This window comes from Gossypium raimondii, chromosome 13, assembly GCF_025698545.1.
Source record: "Gossypium raimondii isolate GPD5lz chromosome 13, ASM2569854v1, whole genome shotgun sequence".
Classification (NCBI taxonomy): domain Eukaryota; kingdom Viridiplantae; phylum Streptophyta; class Magnoliopsida; order Malvales; family Malvaceae; genus Gossypium; species Gossypium raimondii.
The window spans coordinates 54,781,007-54,795,338 of NC_068577.1; the positions used below are offsets into that span (position 1 = coordinate 54,781,007).

At 34.0% G+C, this 14,332-nt stretch overlaps 2 protein-coding genes across 2 annotated transcripts; one reads left to right on the top strand and one right to left on the bottom strand.

Annotated features, from left to right (window-relative positions):
• The first annotated feature begins 5,641 nt into the window (after window positions 1-5,641).
• LOC105782585 (guanine nucleotide-binding protein subunit gamma 3) lies at window positions 5,642-8,366 on the top strand. Its single transcript, XM_012607412.2, has 5 exons — window positions 5,642-6,586; window positions 7,053-7,105; window positions 7,189-7,233; window positions 7,318-7,362; window positions 7,521-8,366. Exons 1-5 carry the CDS (start codon window positions 6,434-6,436, stop codon window positions 8,332-8,334), a joined length of 1,110 nt encoding a protein of 369 aa, XP_012462866.2. The 5' UTR covers window positions 5,642-6,433; the 3' UTR covers window positions 8,335-8,366.
• Window positions 8,367-8,996: 630 nt separating this feature from the next.
• Window positions 8,997-11,704, bottom strand: LOC105782584 (subtilisin-like protease SBT1.8). The gene is made up of 2 exons (XM_012607410.2): window positions 9,983-11,704; window positions 8,997-9,851 (listed from the first exon to the last, which is right to left on the bottom strand). The coding sequence occupies exons 1-2, from the start codon at window positions 11,598-11,600 to the stop codon at window positions 9,187-9,189; spliced, it is 2,283 nt and encodes a 760-aa protein (XP_012462864.1). The 5' UTR covers window positions 11,601-11,704; the 3' UTR covers window positions 8,997-9,186.
• Between the last annotated feature and the right edge of the window lie 2,628 nt (window positions 11,705-14,332).

Below are 14,332 nucleotides of genomic sequence, written 5' to 3' on the forward strand. Positions count from 1 at the left end.
AGCGTGAGGTGTGAGAGTGTGGGTTATGTTATGGTTATGAAAGGGGAATGGAGACACTGACTTGTCTTCTCAAAATGTCGGTCTTTCTCCATCAATGGTTTCAGGACCCCACGTGTGGGCCTGCGCTCTTCCCCCTCCCTACTTTCCACTTCTTTCTTCTTATAACCATAAATTAACGGGTAAACTATACCAATGTCACTAAATTGTTAATAAATTTATATTTTAGTCATTCAATTTTAAAAAGATTATAAAACGATCATTAAATTATTTAAAAATTTTAATTTAAGTCCTAAAAATATACAAAAATATTTATTTAAGTCATGGGGTTGTCATGGTTTTTTTTTTAAAAATAGTCTAATTAGCTAGCTTTAAGCTACAATTCGAAAATTCGAAAATTAATACCCATTAACAAATAGAATAACATTGCTTTATGAAAAAAACCGAACTGTAGAAGAGATGAGAAAGGAGAGCTTTTAATTTGTGCAGGTGGTGCAAACAAAGAAGATAATACAGTAGTAACTTTAACAGTCCAATGACTTAAATGAAAACTTTCAAATAGTTCAATGACTATTTTGTAACTTTTTAAAAATTGAGTGACCAAAATGCAAATTTACTAATAATTTAGTGACTTAGGATGTAAATTTACCTATTAAATTTATATTGATATTATATTTTATAAAATAATTTAAAATATATTGAAATGCATTTTTACATAACTTTATAAAAATATATTATAATATATTGTTTAAAATATCGGACCAACTAGGAAGAAATTAAGAAATCATTTCAATGTCATAATTGAAGTTGGAGTAAAAATATTAAATAAAATTCAAAATAGTGCAAGTTCAAGTATATACATAAAAAATTAAAAAAAAAAAGTTGAGAAAAAAGGTGAGTGATTTTCCACCCCTAACCATATGATAACCATATGAAAGTGAAGACAAAGGCTATAAAAATGGACCAACAACATGGGTGAAAAGTCAGACATGAATAGTTTCACCGATAGTGATTAGGCAGGAGATCGAGATGATAAAAGAAGTACTTCAAGCTATGACTATTTCGTAGTCATCTAAGAAGCAATCCATTATCACATTATCAAGATCAGAAGCTGAATTTGTTGCTATTACACCTTGTGCTTGTCAAGCTATTTGGCTCAGAAGAATCCTTGAACAACTATAACTAAAGCTAGAAAGAGTCACTATAAATTTATGTGATAACAACTCAACTATCTAGTTGTTAAAAAATCTTGTGTTGCATGAAAGAATAAAGCATATTGATGTAAAATATTACTTTCTGCGAGATCTTAGCAATGAAGGAGCAATTGAGCTATAGTATTGCAGAAGTGAGGATCAAGTTGCTGATGTATTTACCAAGCCTCTCAAGTTGGTATCATTTGTCAAGTTCAGGAAAATACTTGGCCTTAGACATCAAGTAGTAAGTATGTATTAAACTGAAAGCACACTTCCATGTTGAGGGATTATTGAGATGTTTTTGGTAAATAAATCATCCCTAAAAATTAGGGATTACCAAATATGGTTGAGGTTTTTTTCATATTTAATTTTGCTATTTTTAACTTTGAGCTTACTAATTTTAGCTATTGTAAAGCTATAAAAGGTTAGAACCATTTGGAGTTATTCATCAATTCAACAAAATCTTCTCTCATTTGAGTTAAAAGCTCGTTTTTCTCTATTTCTCTACTTGTAAGTGCAACATAACACTTACCAATTTCGTGACCTCACCGTTGTACAAAGACTAGATCGCTCTCCCACTAAACTTTCCCCTCAAAAGCTTAACTTTGCAACTCAAGAGATTAAACTATTAATCTCTCAGTTACTTTCGATTCCCTTTAACCTAGGCAAAACTTAAGTAGTATATAAAACTTAAATTTATATACTACTTAAGTTTTGCAATCTAGTCACTTTTTCTTATAAAGTAAAGCTAAAAATCAACATATGATGATAATTCTATAAGAGTCGTGATGTAATCCAAAGTCTTTAACTATAGAAAGTAACTTTACTTGTCCGCAAAAACCAATCTATAAGTTTTCAATTTCAACTCAATTGGTGATCATGTTTTAAGCGTTACTCATCCAATATCATAAAAAGTAAATAACCCAATACTTTTAGTCTAAAATCTATCAACTCTTCAAAAGATAAATATAATAAGGGATAAATACCAAAACTATATATGAACTATGGTTTAATGTGCAATCGTATATCCAATTCTTGTAAACTATTAACACAATTATTGATATAACTTCATTTTATGTTCATATAGCGCATGCATAAATAATTATATTTATCCAATATAAAAATAAATTAAAGTATTTATTTCTTTAAATATGCATGATTAAATCAAAATTAAAGTTTCAAGTATACATGTGAACCACAATTAGAGTTTCACGTGTATAATTGCACGGAATTAAAGTTCATGTATACAATCTGTACATTAAATCAAAATTCATGTATAATTTTGAGATTTATCCCATATAATAATAAAATAGTCCATGAAGTTATAACCATTGTTTCCACTATAGAAACAAATACAAAAGGAACCTTACCTTTAAATGTCTTAAACATTTTAATTAGTGAGTTTTAGTTTGAATGTGACAAATTTATGTAAAACTTTAAAATTTATCCTATATAATATTGTAATAATACTATAACGTGGGACAAAAAGAATGGATCTAATTCGATTATCATAACATTAACCCAATTTTTTTGGTTAAGGAAAAATGTAATAATTGGTGTACAAATACTGGGAGACAATGGGAAATTGGCACCCTCACCTCTTTGCTTGTCTCCCAACACAAATCCCTCAAGCATTGAAAACCAACCCTTGATTTTGGGACAAAAGTAATCATTTCGTTTTACATTATCAAATAAATAAAAAATAAATTCAAGGAATAAATCCATTTGATATTGACCTTTCTATACAATGTTAAAAAAGAAAAAGATTGGTAGCTAGGTGAGCATTTGATGTTTTCGACTATAGAGGTTTTTATATTATAAATTAAATTGTATTTTATTTTTTTATTATATTAAATCAAATAATGAACTGGTCATTTTTGTTAAAAACTTCATTCATTTTTATTGTTGAAAATAAATGTGACTTGCAATGTACCTCATGTTGATATATAGGGACCAATTGATAACAATAAAAAAATGGAATTTTTAACAAAAGGATCGGTTTACATTTTTTTAGTAAATGGACTAAAATGCAATCCAACCCTTAATATAAGGGCGTCTGTGTTACTTCTAGTTTGTTTTTTTTTTTTATTAAATTGATATTAATCTACAAAAACCATTGCACTCCCCTGCTGAAAAACCCAATGTGTTGCAGTTGACTTTGATGAAGCTTTTGCATTGAATCAAAAATGGTGGAAAATGGGGGGTGGCATGGGGATTGGATACGTGATCTTTAGCAGTGCAGGTAGCAGAGTCTGAGAAAGGGAGAAGAATAGTGAAAAGCAGTAGGTTTGAAAATGAAATGAAAAGAGGAAAGAGGGGAGGGGGGATGATTGTTCATTCAATCATGTACTGAACTGCAACATGCAAAAATCAACTCTTCCATTTGAAATTTTATTGGTGGTTTCACACCAATCTTTTAAAACAATCCGATGGTAAATCCATATATTTATATAATGTAAGGCTCGAAATTAAAATATTAAAGTTTATAGACTTTAATTTTACCATTAAACTAAATCTTTATCCACAAATACGTTAAAAGAATATTTGATGTATAGATTAAGAGTTATAAAGATTAAAATCACGGGAGTTAAGTGAGATGACAAATGTTTCTCTTATAGAGGGTTTGATCTTTTCTCTGAGTATAGAACAGCTTTAAAACTCATGGCCAGCTATTCTTTGTGTATTTGAAAGTTAATCTCTTTTTTTTTTTATGAATTCAGTGTCACTACTTTTCAAGTTTAAAAGTGCAAATTCGATTACTAATGTTGTTAAAATTTTTGTGTTAAATTCACGTCTATTACATTTTTTTTTTGTTACATAGCTACAGAGTGAATTTATTATTATTTTAGTCTGTCACACCAATTTAAATTCGAATAGTAAAGAGACTAAATTCCTAAAAGTAAAAAACTAATGTTCAAATCTAATATCTCAAAACTATAAGCAAGATCTTGTATTTTACAATTATCAAATTATAAGCGTGAAGAGTGGTGCGGCATTTATCTGAAGATCTCGTTACAGTGAAATTTTGTGGGATCCCTTTTGAGTTAAAATAAAAAGGGAGAAAAAGAAATTTTCAATCCACCATTAATCATGTCACGTAGGATTTGCATTGAAAAACATGAATTTAACTTTTAATCAAATCAACTGATTTCAACACGAGAGAAATTTATTTAACAGATTCTAAGTCACCATCACAATTTCTTAATTTCTAACATGACTTGAACAGATAACTACAATCTTCTCATTTCTGTCTGTTAATCATAACCGTGTACACCGAAATCCTTGACATAACCAGTAAGATTTTGAGAAATTTACTACTAAAAAAGGACACACAAATTATAGATCCGAAAAGAAAACTAGATTTTTTTATTCTTCTTCTTCTTCAAACAAACAATGAATAAATTTTTATATAGAAATAATAATTGTTCTCTCCAATAATTTGCCCTTATCAGGACCCTGTAGACTTGATAGCAAATATCCCATTGCAAAAATCCAAACAAAAAGGAAAAAAGAAGAGAAAATTTTGAGGTACACTGAAAATTTAGACAAATCAGGAAATGGAAAAAGAAAGTGCTTCAATTTTTAATTATGGAACCAAATGAGTAAACTCAAACTCAGATTGTACCAAAATTAAATATTTGGAATTTTACCTTAGATCCATCACTATCTTTCTTTTTTTCTTTCTTTCATGTTTGAACAGTTAATTTTTTTTATTTTTTTTACCTTTTCTTTTTTCAATTTTCAATAGTCACGTTAGTTCCGATTATTAAACATCGAAACCCGAAGCAAATACTTTATTTAAAAAATATCAAACTCGTTATCATTCGACTTGGATGATGAATTACTCGAATTTCTTTCAAGCTTTTTTACCTCCAATGTATAGGAGTGGAGCATGGTGTATCGTTCATGAAATTATCTAGGTTGAAAATTTTCTATTCAAACTCAGATTCAACTCTAGCTATTACTTGGACTCGATTGAATATTATTACAAAAGGATGAACTCGATTCAAAATAAAAGTTTTAACAAATGGAAAATTTAGAAAAATTACGTTAGAAAATATGGAGAATGGAGGAAAATAAAGGGAGAAGAATAAGAGAATGAAAAAAAAAAGGAACATAAAAAAATTCTCAAAACGAAAAAATATGGGGACCAATTGTATAATTTAACCTAAAATTATTGTTTGAAATGACGATCCAATGTGCCACGTCAGCTTACCACTACAACATTAACGGATATTAACGGCTGAATGACTAAAATGTAACATTTCGAATATAAGTGATTAAAATGTAAGCTGGGGTAAACAAAAGTGACTATTTTAGAGATTTAACCAAAAATGAAAACAAGGTTGTAAGTGTCTCTCTTTCCTACGCAGACGTCACGTGCGATCTGAGGTACAACATCGTGCTTTTCGCTTCTCTGCCTTCTGCAAAATCTGCAACCTCAGTTCCCCCACCCACCCATTCACTCATTCACAGAGACGACACCCCTCTTATACCCTTCCAAACTCCCCAATTTTAACATCTGAACCACTGTTTCCCACTCTCTTAATAAAACCCACTGTTAAAAAAATTACAAATCTTATTACCTCTTCAAAACTATTATTTACACACACTCTCTCTCTGGGAATTACATAGAAGAAAAAAATACTGAAACTTTAAGCTCTTAAAAATGGGTTCGTACAAAAAGTTGCAGCCTTTCCCACAGCCGTCTTTACCATTATTCTTATTCTCATTATTACCATGCACAAAGGTTATTATTATGGTTACTGTGTTTCTCAATCTTTCTTCATCTTCTAATAATAATAATAATAATAATAATAATGTTTCCCTTTTTACTTTCATTTTTCATTTTAATCTCTTCTTCTTACCTACCAATGCTGCAAATTTTGCATTCATTTTCTTTCTTGTACAACCCTCCCTTTCTTTTTTCAGCTTCTGGTTAATCGTTTAAGCTCTGGGTCGTAATTATCCTTGTCAGACACGTTTAATTACTGCCTCTGCCACTGTCATTCACAGTTCACACTCCAAAAAAAAAAAAACCCACTTTCTTTCTCACACCTAACATTTACTTGCCGTTTCTTCTTTGTCTCTTTATTAAAGACTGTTTTGGGGTTTCCTTTGTTTACTTACTATTTCTGGTTACTGCACTGCTTCTTGCTTTTGTGGAAGGAAAGTGCTGATTTTGTGTTAAAAAAAAAACAAAGTCCTTTTTTTTCATTTTCCGGCTGTGACCGGAGACATTGATGGCTGCCAGGTCCGGTGGTTCTTCTTCTTCGTCGGTCCCGACTCTGCCTCCACCATGTCCGAGATCCCCACCGGAGTATCCTGATTTGTATGGGAAACGAAGGGAAGCAGCTAAGACTCAGATGCTTGAAAGAGAAATTAGTTTCCTTGAGGTTTGTTTTTAATCTTAGTTCTAAATTGATTACTAATAGACCATTCATGCATAAATTGCTTAAAGGTTACGTTTTTCTTTAATGGATTAGGATAAAAAGTTCATCTTGAAATGTTCTTGTTAGTGTAAATTGAAACATCAATCAGACACATATTCGGATATGGATATGTGAGCATGATCGAGAAAAACTTAAAAAAATTTGAACATGCCCGTATTGAAAAGAACATGTTTTTGCTCATTAAACACTTAACAATATTCATGCATTTGGGGTAAATCTTGGGATCACCTAAACATGTTATTTTCTATTAATCAACCTATGAATTTAGAGGTTTATGTTCTGAAAAGAAAAGGGTTTAAACATACATCGTTACCGATGATCTGATCGAAAAATCGGCTTGGATTTGTCAATACTACACGAGGCTTGTGTTCGAATTCTAAACTGTTGCTGACGGTCATGTTTCGAGCAGGAAGAGTTAAAATCGGTAGAGGGTCTTCAACCGGCTTCGAGATTCTGCAAAGAGTATGTTAAGCTTTGCAATTACCTTGAATAGCTTGCTAGCTATAGTTCATTTATAGATAAATGTGTTTTTTTTTTCTTTTCAGGGTTACAGATTTTGTGATGGCCAACTCTGATCCTTTAATACCTACGTAAGAACTAAAAACGTCGTTAATTTTCACTGATTTTCATGTAATATGAGCCCTTATGATTTATATTTTTGTTCCGTGAAGCAGAAGCCGGAAGAATCGGAAGTCACGTCGATTCTGGAAGTGGCTTTGGTACCAATTTCTTGTGCTTTTGTATTTGTTATGTATAAATCTAGTTTCAGTTCTATATGTGTTGGCTACTGCGGGCTCCGGGCTAACTGGTTTTATGAGTTTTGATCTTTGTTTTGCTATTTGTTCTGTTTCGTAACATGGATTCTGTTCGTTTGCAGTGGGATTCCTTGCTTTAACTTATCGTGGATCTGTTGTTGCTGTTATTCGGCGTGCTCTTGCCACCTGAAATGCCTTCAGTGTTCAGGCCTGCAGTGTTGTGATTGTGATTTATGTAACTGCAGCTCATGCATTTGCAGCTTATGTAAATGCAGGTGCTGCAGTTGCGGCTCATCGGAACACAGTTCGTGCAAATGCAGCTCGTGTGACCTGCCTTCATGTAAATGCAGCTCGTGCAATTGCACTTCATGTAAATGCAGCTCATGCAACTGCAATCCGTGTAAATGCAGCTCGTGCGACTGCAATCCGTGTAAATGCAGCTCGTGCAACTGCAATCCGTGTAAATGCAGCTCATGTGACTGTAGTTCATGTAAATGCAGCAGTTTATGTGACTGCAGTTCATGTAAATGCAGCAGTTTATGCGACTGCAGTTCTTGTAAATGCAGCTCATGCAACTGCAGTTCATGTAAATGCAGCAGTTTATGCGACTGCAGTTCATGTAAATGCAGCTCGTGTGACTGCAAATCATGTTTAAGCTGCTGCACGATCCCTAAATGGCGATGTAAATGCAGCTCATGCAACCCGTGTCACTGCAATCCATGTTTAAGCTGCTGCTCAATTCTGAAATGGCGGTGTTGCTCGTTTCCTAAATCCGGTTGCTGCAAAAAGATCTCGTGTAGCCGGAACTGTTGCATTTTTCAATTCCCCTCGTGCACAGGTTGCTTTTGCTGCAAATGGAAATGTTCATGTCCAAAAGTAACCCGTTGCTGCAGTTATACAAAAACCAGTTGTAATCCTTGCTGCCTATTTTTCTAATATATTTCTGCATTTTATAATTCATCTACAAACTTTAGTGCCACAATTTGTTCAACTTTAAAAAAAAAAAAAAACCCCAGATTTAAGCATAGAATTGCAGGAGTGTTAGCGTTGTTTTTATCAAAGAACACATGCACCAAATCTACCATTTACGATCACGATGTTAGCTGACAGTGAAAAGAGCAGGTGGACCTTAATTTTCAGGTCCCAAAATTCAAACCAGTGGACCTACAAACTGACATGATTTCATCATGGATGGAGAAAATAGATGAAAACAATTGAATTTGCTACAGGATTCTGCCATATTTTTCTTCAAAAATCTCAAACCAAATGATGCGGTTGAGATGTCATTTCCATCAGTTCTTAAAAAGAAACCCAGAACCCCAGTATGCACAAATCCATGTTATCATTCATTTTTCTATGATGATGATGATCATCAAAGTTTCAAAGATACCTGAGATTTGACTGTGACATATGCTTGAAGAAGAAAACATTGAAACTATTTGAAAAAGAAAAAATGAGGAAAAAGATCTGCTAGGGGTCCATCTGTCCCCCCTTTTCTTTTTTCCTTGTATTGTGTGCTATTTTGTCGAATCCGCCCATAAAAAAGACCTTGAAGTGTACTTTGTCAATGGAGGGGCTCCATTTGAAAGGCATCTCTGTAGCCAACAAGGTGATCATTTTTATACCATCATTAACTTAAATCCAAATGTAAATAAATATTACAAACCACAAAATGAAAAAGGTTTCCGCCATGGATGAGGGTCCCTTTTTGCACCAGATTTCTTGTCCTGTGTGAGGTTCATTGAGGGAAAAGAATACCCAGAATTATATATAAACTGTGGGACACTCTCACATCAATGACCATGAGAAGGAAACTGGGCTTTTAACTTGGTTTTGAGCATTGCCCCATACTATTGAACCAAATTCAGGTTTAGCCATTGGGCTTGTTCCTCTTTTAGCTACAAAGGTGACTGTGTATCTCTTCTTTTCACCCACGGATCTAAAGATGAGTGTCTTGGGCCTAACTGAGATCCCTACTGTCGATGGTCCATTTACTGTGACTTTGTATATGGACCTTGCAGGGCCTACGTTTGTTAATTCACGAGTGTATCGAACAACCCTTTTGCCCCCAAACAAGACTGAAAACGATGGGTAATTGAGTTCACCAGGGTCCTTGAATTTCGTCGAACATGTAATGTTGGGGCGTTTCACTATGGTCTTGACATGGTCGACGGTGTAGCCGAGTGAGCACAAGAATGTGATGTATTCTTCGGTCGAGATGTCGTATACTAGGCCTGGTGAAAGAGCTTTTTGGGGATCGACGTGGCCAGCCCCATGTGCCCATGGGTTTGACAACGATCCGTCCGCCGCATCCCTAAGAGTCGAGTTGGTGTTGTCTTGGGTGTAGGCAGTGGTCATTAGAGCCGATTTGATTGCACTTGGGCTCCATTCTGGATGAGCAGCCTTGATCAACGCTGCTAGCCCACTGATATGTGGACATGACATTGATGTACCTACGCATATTTAAACCAATGGTTGTGTTATGAAATGTGCTCTGCTAGACATAAAGACAAGCAGATGATGCGCATGGTGAAAGGAGGTGATGTCACACAAATAACAATGAATATAGCCGTTATGGAAGTACCTGACATGATGTTGAACATGGTCTTCCTCGAGTCCTTGGCCAAACCAGTGGGACCAATAGCCTCTGACCAAGCAGCTAATATGTTGACACCAGGTCCAATCACGTCCGGTTTCAAGATCTGTGGCGTCACCATATTGGGTCCCCGGGAACTAAACGCTGCAACAACCGGTGATGGTTTGATATCCAAAACCGTACCACCGAAGACAAGCGCGGCTGTTGGATTGGGTTCGGACCGTGCGTATTCTCTGATCAAATCACCGACTTTCCTCCCAACCGCCACGGCTGGTAACAAGTGACTGTCAGCCACCAGCTCCTCACCGCTAGCCTCGGTGTTCGCTAATATCATCCCGACGCCGCCTGCGTCGCGCACGACGGCTCCTTTTTCAACTCGGGCGGTTGTTCCTCTATCGCAAAGCACTACCTTCCCACGTACCAAAGCCGGATCGAGCGAACCGGTCAAACATAAATTACTACCGGAGCTGTTACCTTTGCTGTAAACCAAACCAACCGGATTTTTCCCCATTCCTCGACCGCTGTAAAGCGAGACGCCGTTATAACGGATTTTATTTCCTAAAACGGCGTAAGCGGGGAAATCTCGATCTAACGTCCCGGCGCCAACCGTCATAATCCACGGCGCCACGTTGGCAAGAGTGGCCTTAGTGGGCCCGCTGTTACCTGCTGAACAAGAGACGAAAATGCCCTTCTCCATCGCCGTGAATGCTCCAATGGCGATGGTGTCACGGAAATACGGCGCCGATCCGCCACCGAGTGACAACGAGAGGACGTCCACGCCGTCTTCGATTGCGCGTTCCATACCGGCCAGAATGTCGGATCCGAAACAACCCGTTTCCCAACAAACCTTGTAGGCGGCGACGCGGGCGTGGGTCGCCATCCCACGAGCCGTTCCGCTAGCGTATCCGAGGAGACTAGCGTTTGCCACGTGAGATCCGGCGGCGGTGCTAGCAGTGTGTGTACCGTGACCATCTTTATCACGCGGGGACTGGATCTCTCCCGGTTTTTTGTAAATCCCACCACCGCCTGATGCCATACGGTAACCCTTCGAAAAGCTTCGAGCTCCAATGAGTTTCCTGTTGCAAAACTTGGGATTAAAATCAGGAGCCGATTCACACTCACCACGCCACTTAGCAGGAACCTCCGGCATACCGGAATCATCAAAACTCTTAGATTCCGGCCAAACACCGGTATCTAACACCCCAATAATCACATCCCGAGAAGCTTGTTCGAGTTGCTGGGTATTATGACCAGCCCATAGGCCAGACTCAGCATCAAGGCCTAAAAACTGTGGGGTACGAGTAGTGTGAAGATTATAAACAGTATCTTCATAAACACCCAGAACCGAATCTGATTTGCTAAGAGCTTCAGCTTGTTCGGGATCAAGTGAAGCAGCGAAGCCATGAAATGCAGCATTATATGAATAAAGAAGAGACTCAGCTGGGGTGGCGGTGAGTGACTGTAAGCTGGAACTGTACCAATCATTGTGGGTTTCAAAAGAAAGTGGCTTGTCTTGATGTTTCATGTGAACAATGTAGGTTTTTTTGGCGGTGACTGTGAGACAAAGTAGGAAGAAGAAGAAGGTAGAAGATGCCATGGCAGCCATGGCTGTAGATTTAAGGATTATTAGTACTTATTAATGAACTTAGTTCAGTAATGATACTTACAAAAACTGGAAGAAGAAGACTCTGAGAAAAGGATAGAAGTAAAAACATTAGACTGATGTCGGATTTATAACGCACTTATGTTTCTAATTGGGCTTGTTCTTTTGCTTTATTTACTTCAATGCCATCCGTAGATATGTAAATCTGAAATATTGATTTATACTAATTATATAGCTTTTATTTTTATTAATTTTTTATTACTAATATATTTTCGTATTCATGAATATAATCCAAACATAAATATATGTTTGCCTTCTATTGTAATTTAGTCACTTATATTTGAAATATTACATTTTAGTCATTTACATTATCATTACATTACGAAATAATCGGTCTATCGTTAAGCTTTGTAATCTCACTAACGACAATCCTACCAATTAGGATGAGAATAGTTTTTCCAGTCAAAATAGAAAAAAAAAAACTAAAAAAAAAAGAGACGAATGATTTTTCTTTTTCCAGTTTAATGTGTAATTAATTTAAAATTTTCAATTAATTAAAAAATATTATCGTTCCAGTTGGACATCCAATTTAGCATTTAAAACTCATTTCGGCTGCCACGTGAGATTGCCATTAGGGAGGTAACGAAGCTTAACGGCATAGTAACCACTTCGTAACAAAACAATAATGTAAGTAACTAAAACGTAACATTTCAAATATAAGTGCCTAAAATATAATTTGAGACAAATAAAAATGACTACTTTTATAATTTACCCAAAAGTTTAATATATTATAGAATTTACAATTTTGAAGAGGCTAGCCTTCTATAACGGTCCATAATGTTAAGCGCGACAGATATTTGTCATTATCAAATGCAAATGCTACTAGGAAAATACAGCTGTACACACGCGATACGAAATACAACCTAACTTTACCTAAGTATCTTTTTCATTTTTCGTATATTTATACCGTATTCATACTTTTTTATGTAATAATTCTGTTTAATTTTTTATATTTAATTTATGTCTAATAAGTTAATATTTTATTTTATAAATTTTGATATATTTATATATTCATGTTAAATTCGTGTTTTTTTAGTATTGTACTTATTATTTTTCTCTCGCCATATTAGTATCGTATTATAATTAAGTGTAAGAATACTATTATTTTGAAATATTAGATCTTGAGTTATGTTTGCGAAAACCTATTGGATCGGGTAATTATTCAGTTTGATACTTATAATGATTAATTTTGGTAATAACTATTAATATAATTATAAATTTTTCCTTAAAATTTGTTTAAGCAATGATATTAGACTAGAAGTGTGGTAAAAAATGTAATAAAATTCTACCTTAACCGGTGGTGGAGGGTTCGATCCTTGCCATGGGTATGAAGCAATTTTAAAACTCGTGGCTAGCATCTAGCCTTTAATGGACTTACAAAATGCGGAGGATTAGCTACTGGACTCGCTCTGGTAAATACCTTGAGAAATCAAAAAAATAGAACACAGTAAAATAAAAATAAAATATGCTAAAATATGTCATAAGTTTCTGTATTTTTGAAAATTTAGAATTTATTTCTTTTACTTTTTAATTTCAAGGATTTAGTCATTTTATTTTTTATATTTCAAAATTCAAGTGCAATTTTGAAGAAAAAAATTCACTTGAATTTAACTAAAAAATAATAATGTTAACAAATAAATTTTAATTTTGAAATCTGAAAAAAAAACTAAATTTTACAGATAAAATATATAAATTAATTTTAAATTTCCCAAGAGTAAATAAACTAATGGTACATTTTAATCAATAAAATAACATGAAATTGTATGAAATGCAAAAAAAAAAAACAATTTAAATTCGATTATGATATGATTGAATATACAAATTTTAATGGTATGCTATTATGGGTGATTGGATAGCCGGGAAAGTAGGTGAGTTTGAAAATGAAATCAAGATTGCAATATTTTAAATTAGGTTTGATTTATTATTTGATTTTCGAGTTTGATATTTTTTAATTTCGTATTTATGGTTTTTTTGCTTAATACAGTATAGGTATTTGATATAAGTTATACATTTTAGTATTTGAAGGTAATTGTGTTAAATTTTTAATGTTTAGTTCGGATTTTAGGATTAATGTAATGAAATTTTATTATTAAATAATAATAATAATATATTTTTATGTTCATTTTACGATCAATGTTCTAGGTCGGTGGTTATCTCTCTCACCAAAATCATCTTCAATGTTCGAATTTGCTTTCTTTCATTGAGAGTATAATATGCTTTTTAGTGCAACTAACACTTGTATTCCATAAGTTAAATACAAAATTAAATAAATTCAAAATTAACGGAATCATGAACATTCAAACTCAAATTAGCAATAATTAATTTTAATTTAATTAATCCTGAAATTCGAACTGAACACTAAAAAGGTAATAATATTACATTTGAAATTAAAATGCGTAACTTTGACTAAATATACATGTGCCACATTAGACAAAAAAAAACACAAATACCAGGTTGAAAAAAATGTCAAAACTCGGTGCCAGTATAATGTATTAAACCTTTAAATCCATTTGGTGGGGAAATTCAACATTTGATCATTGCCACCCAATTAGTAGATTTGCAGTCAATGGTATACATTAAAACTAGCTTATATGAAGTTAATTTATTTGGCAAAGAAGTTCGGGATAGAGGGGATTGTATTTGTAGTACCCCTCAATTTAATTTTACGTTTTTTT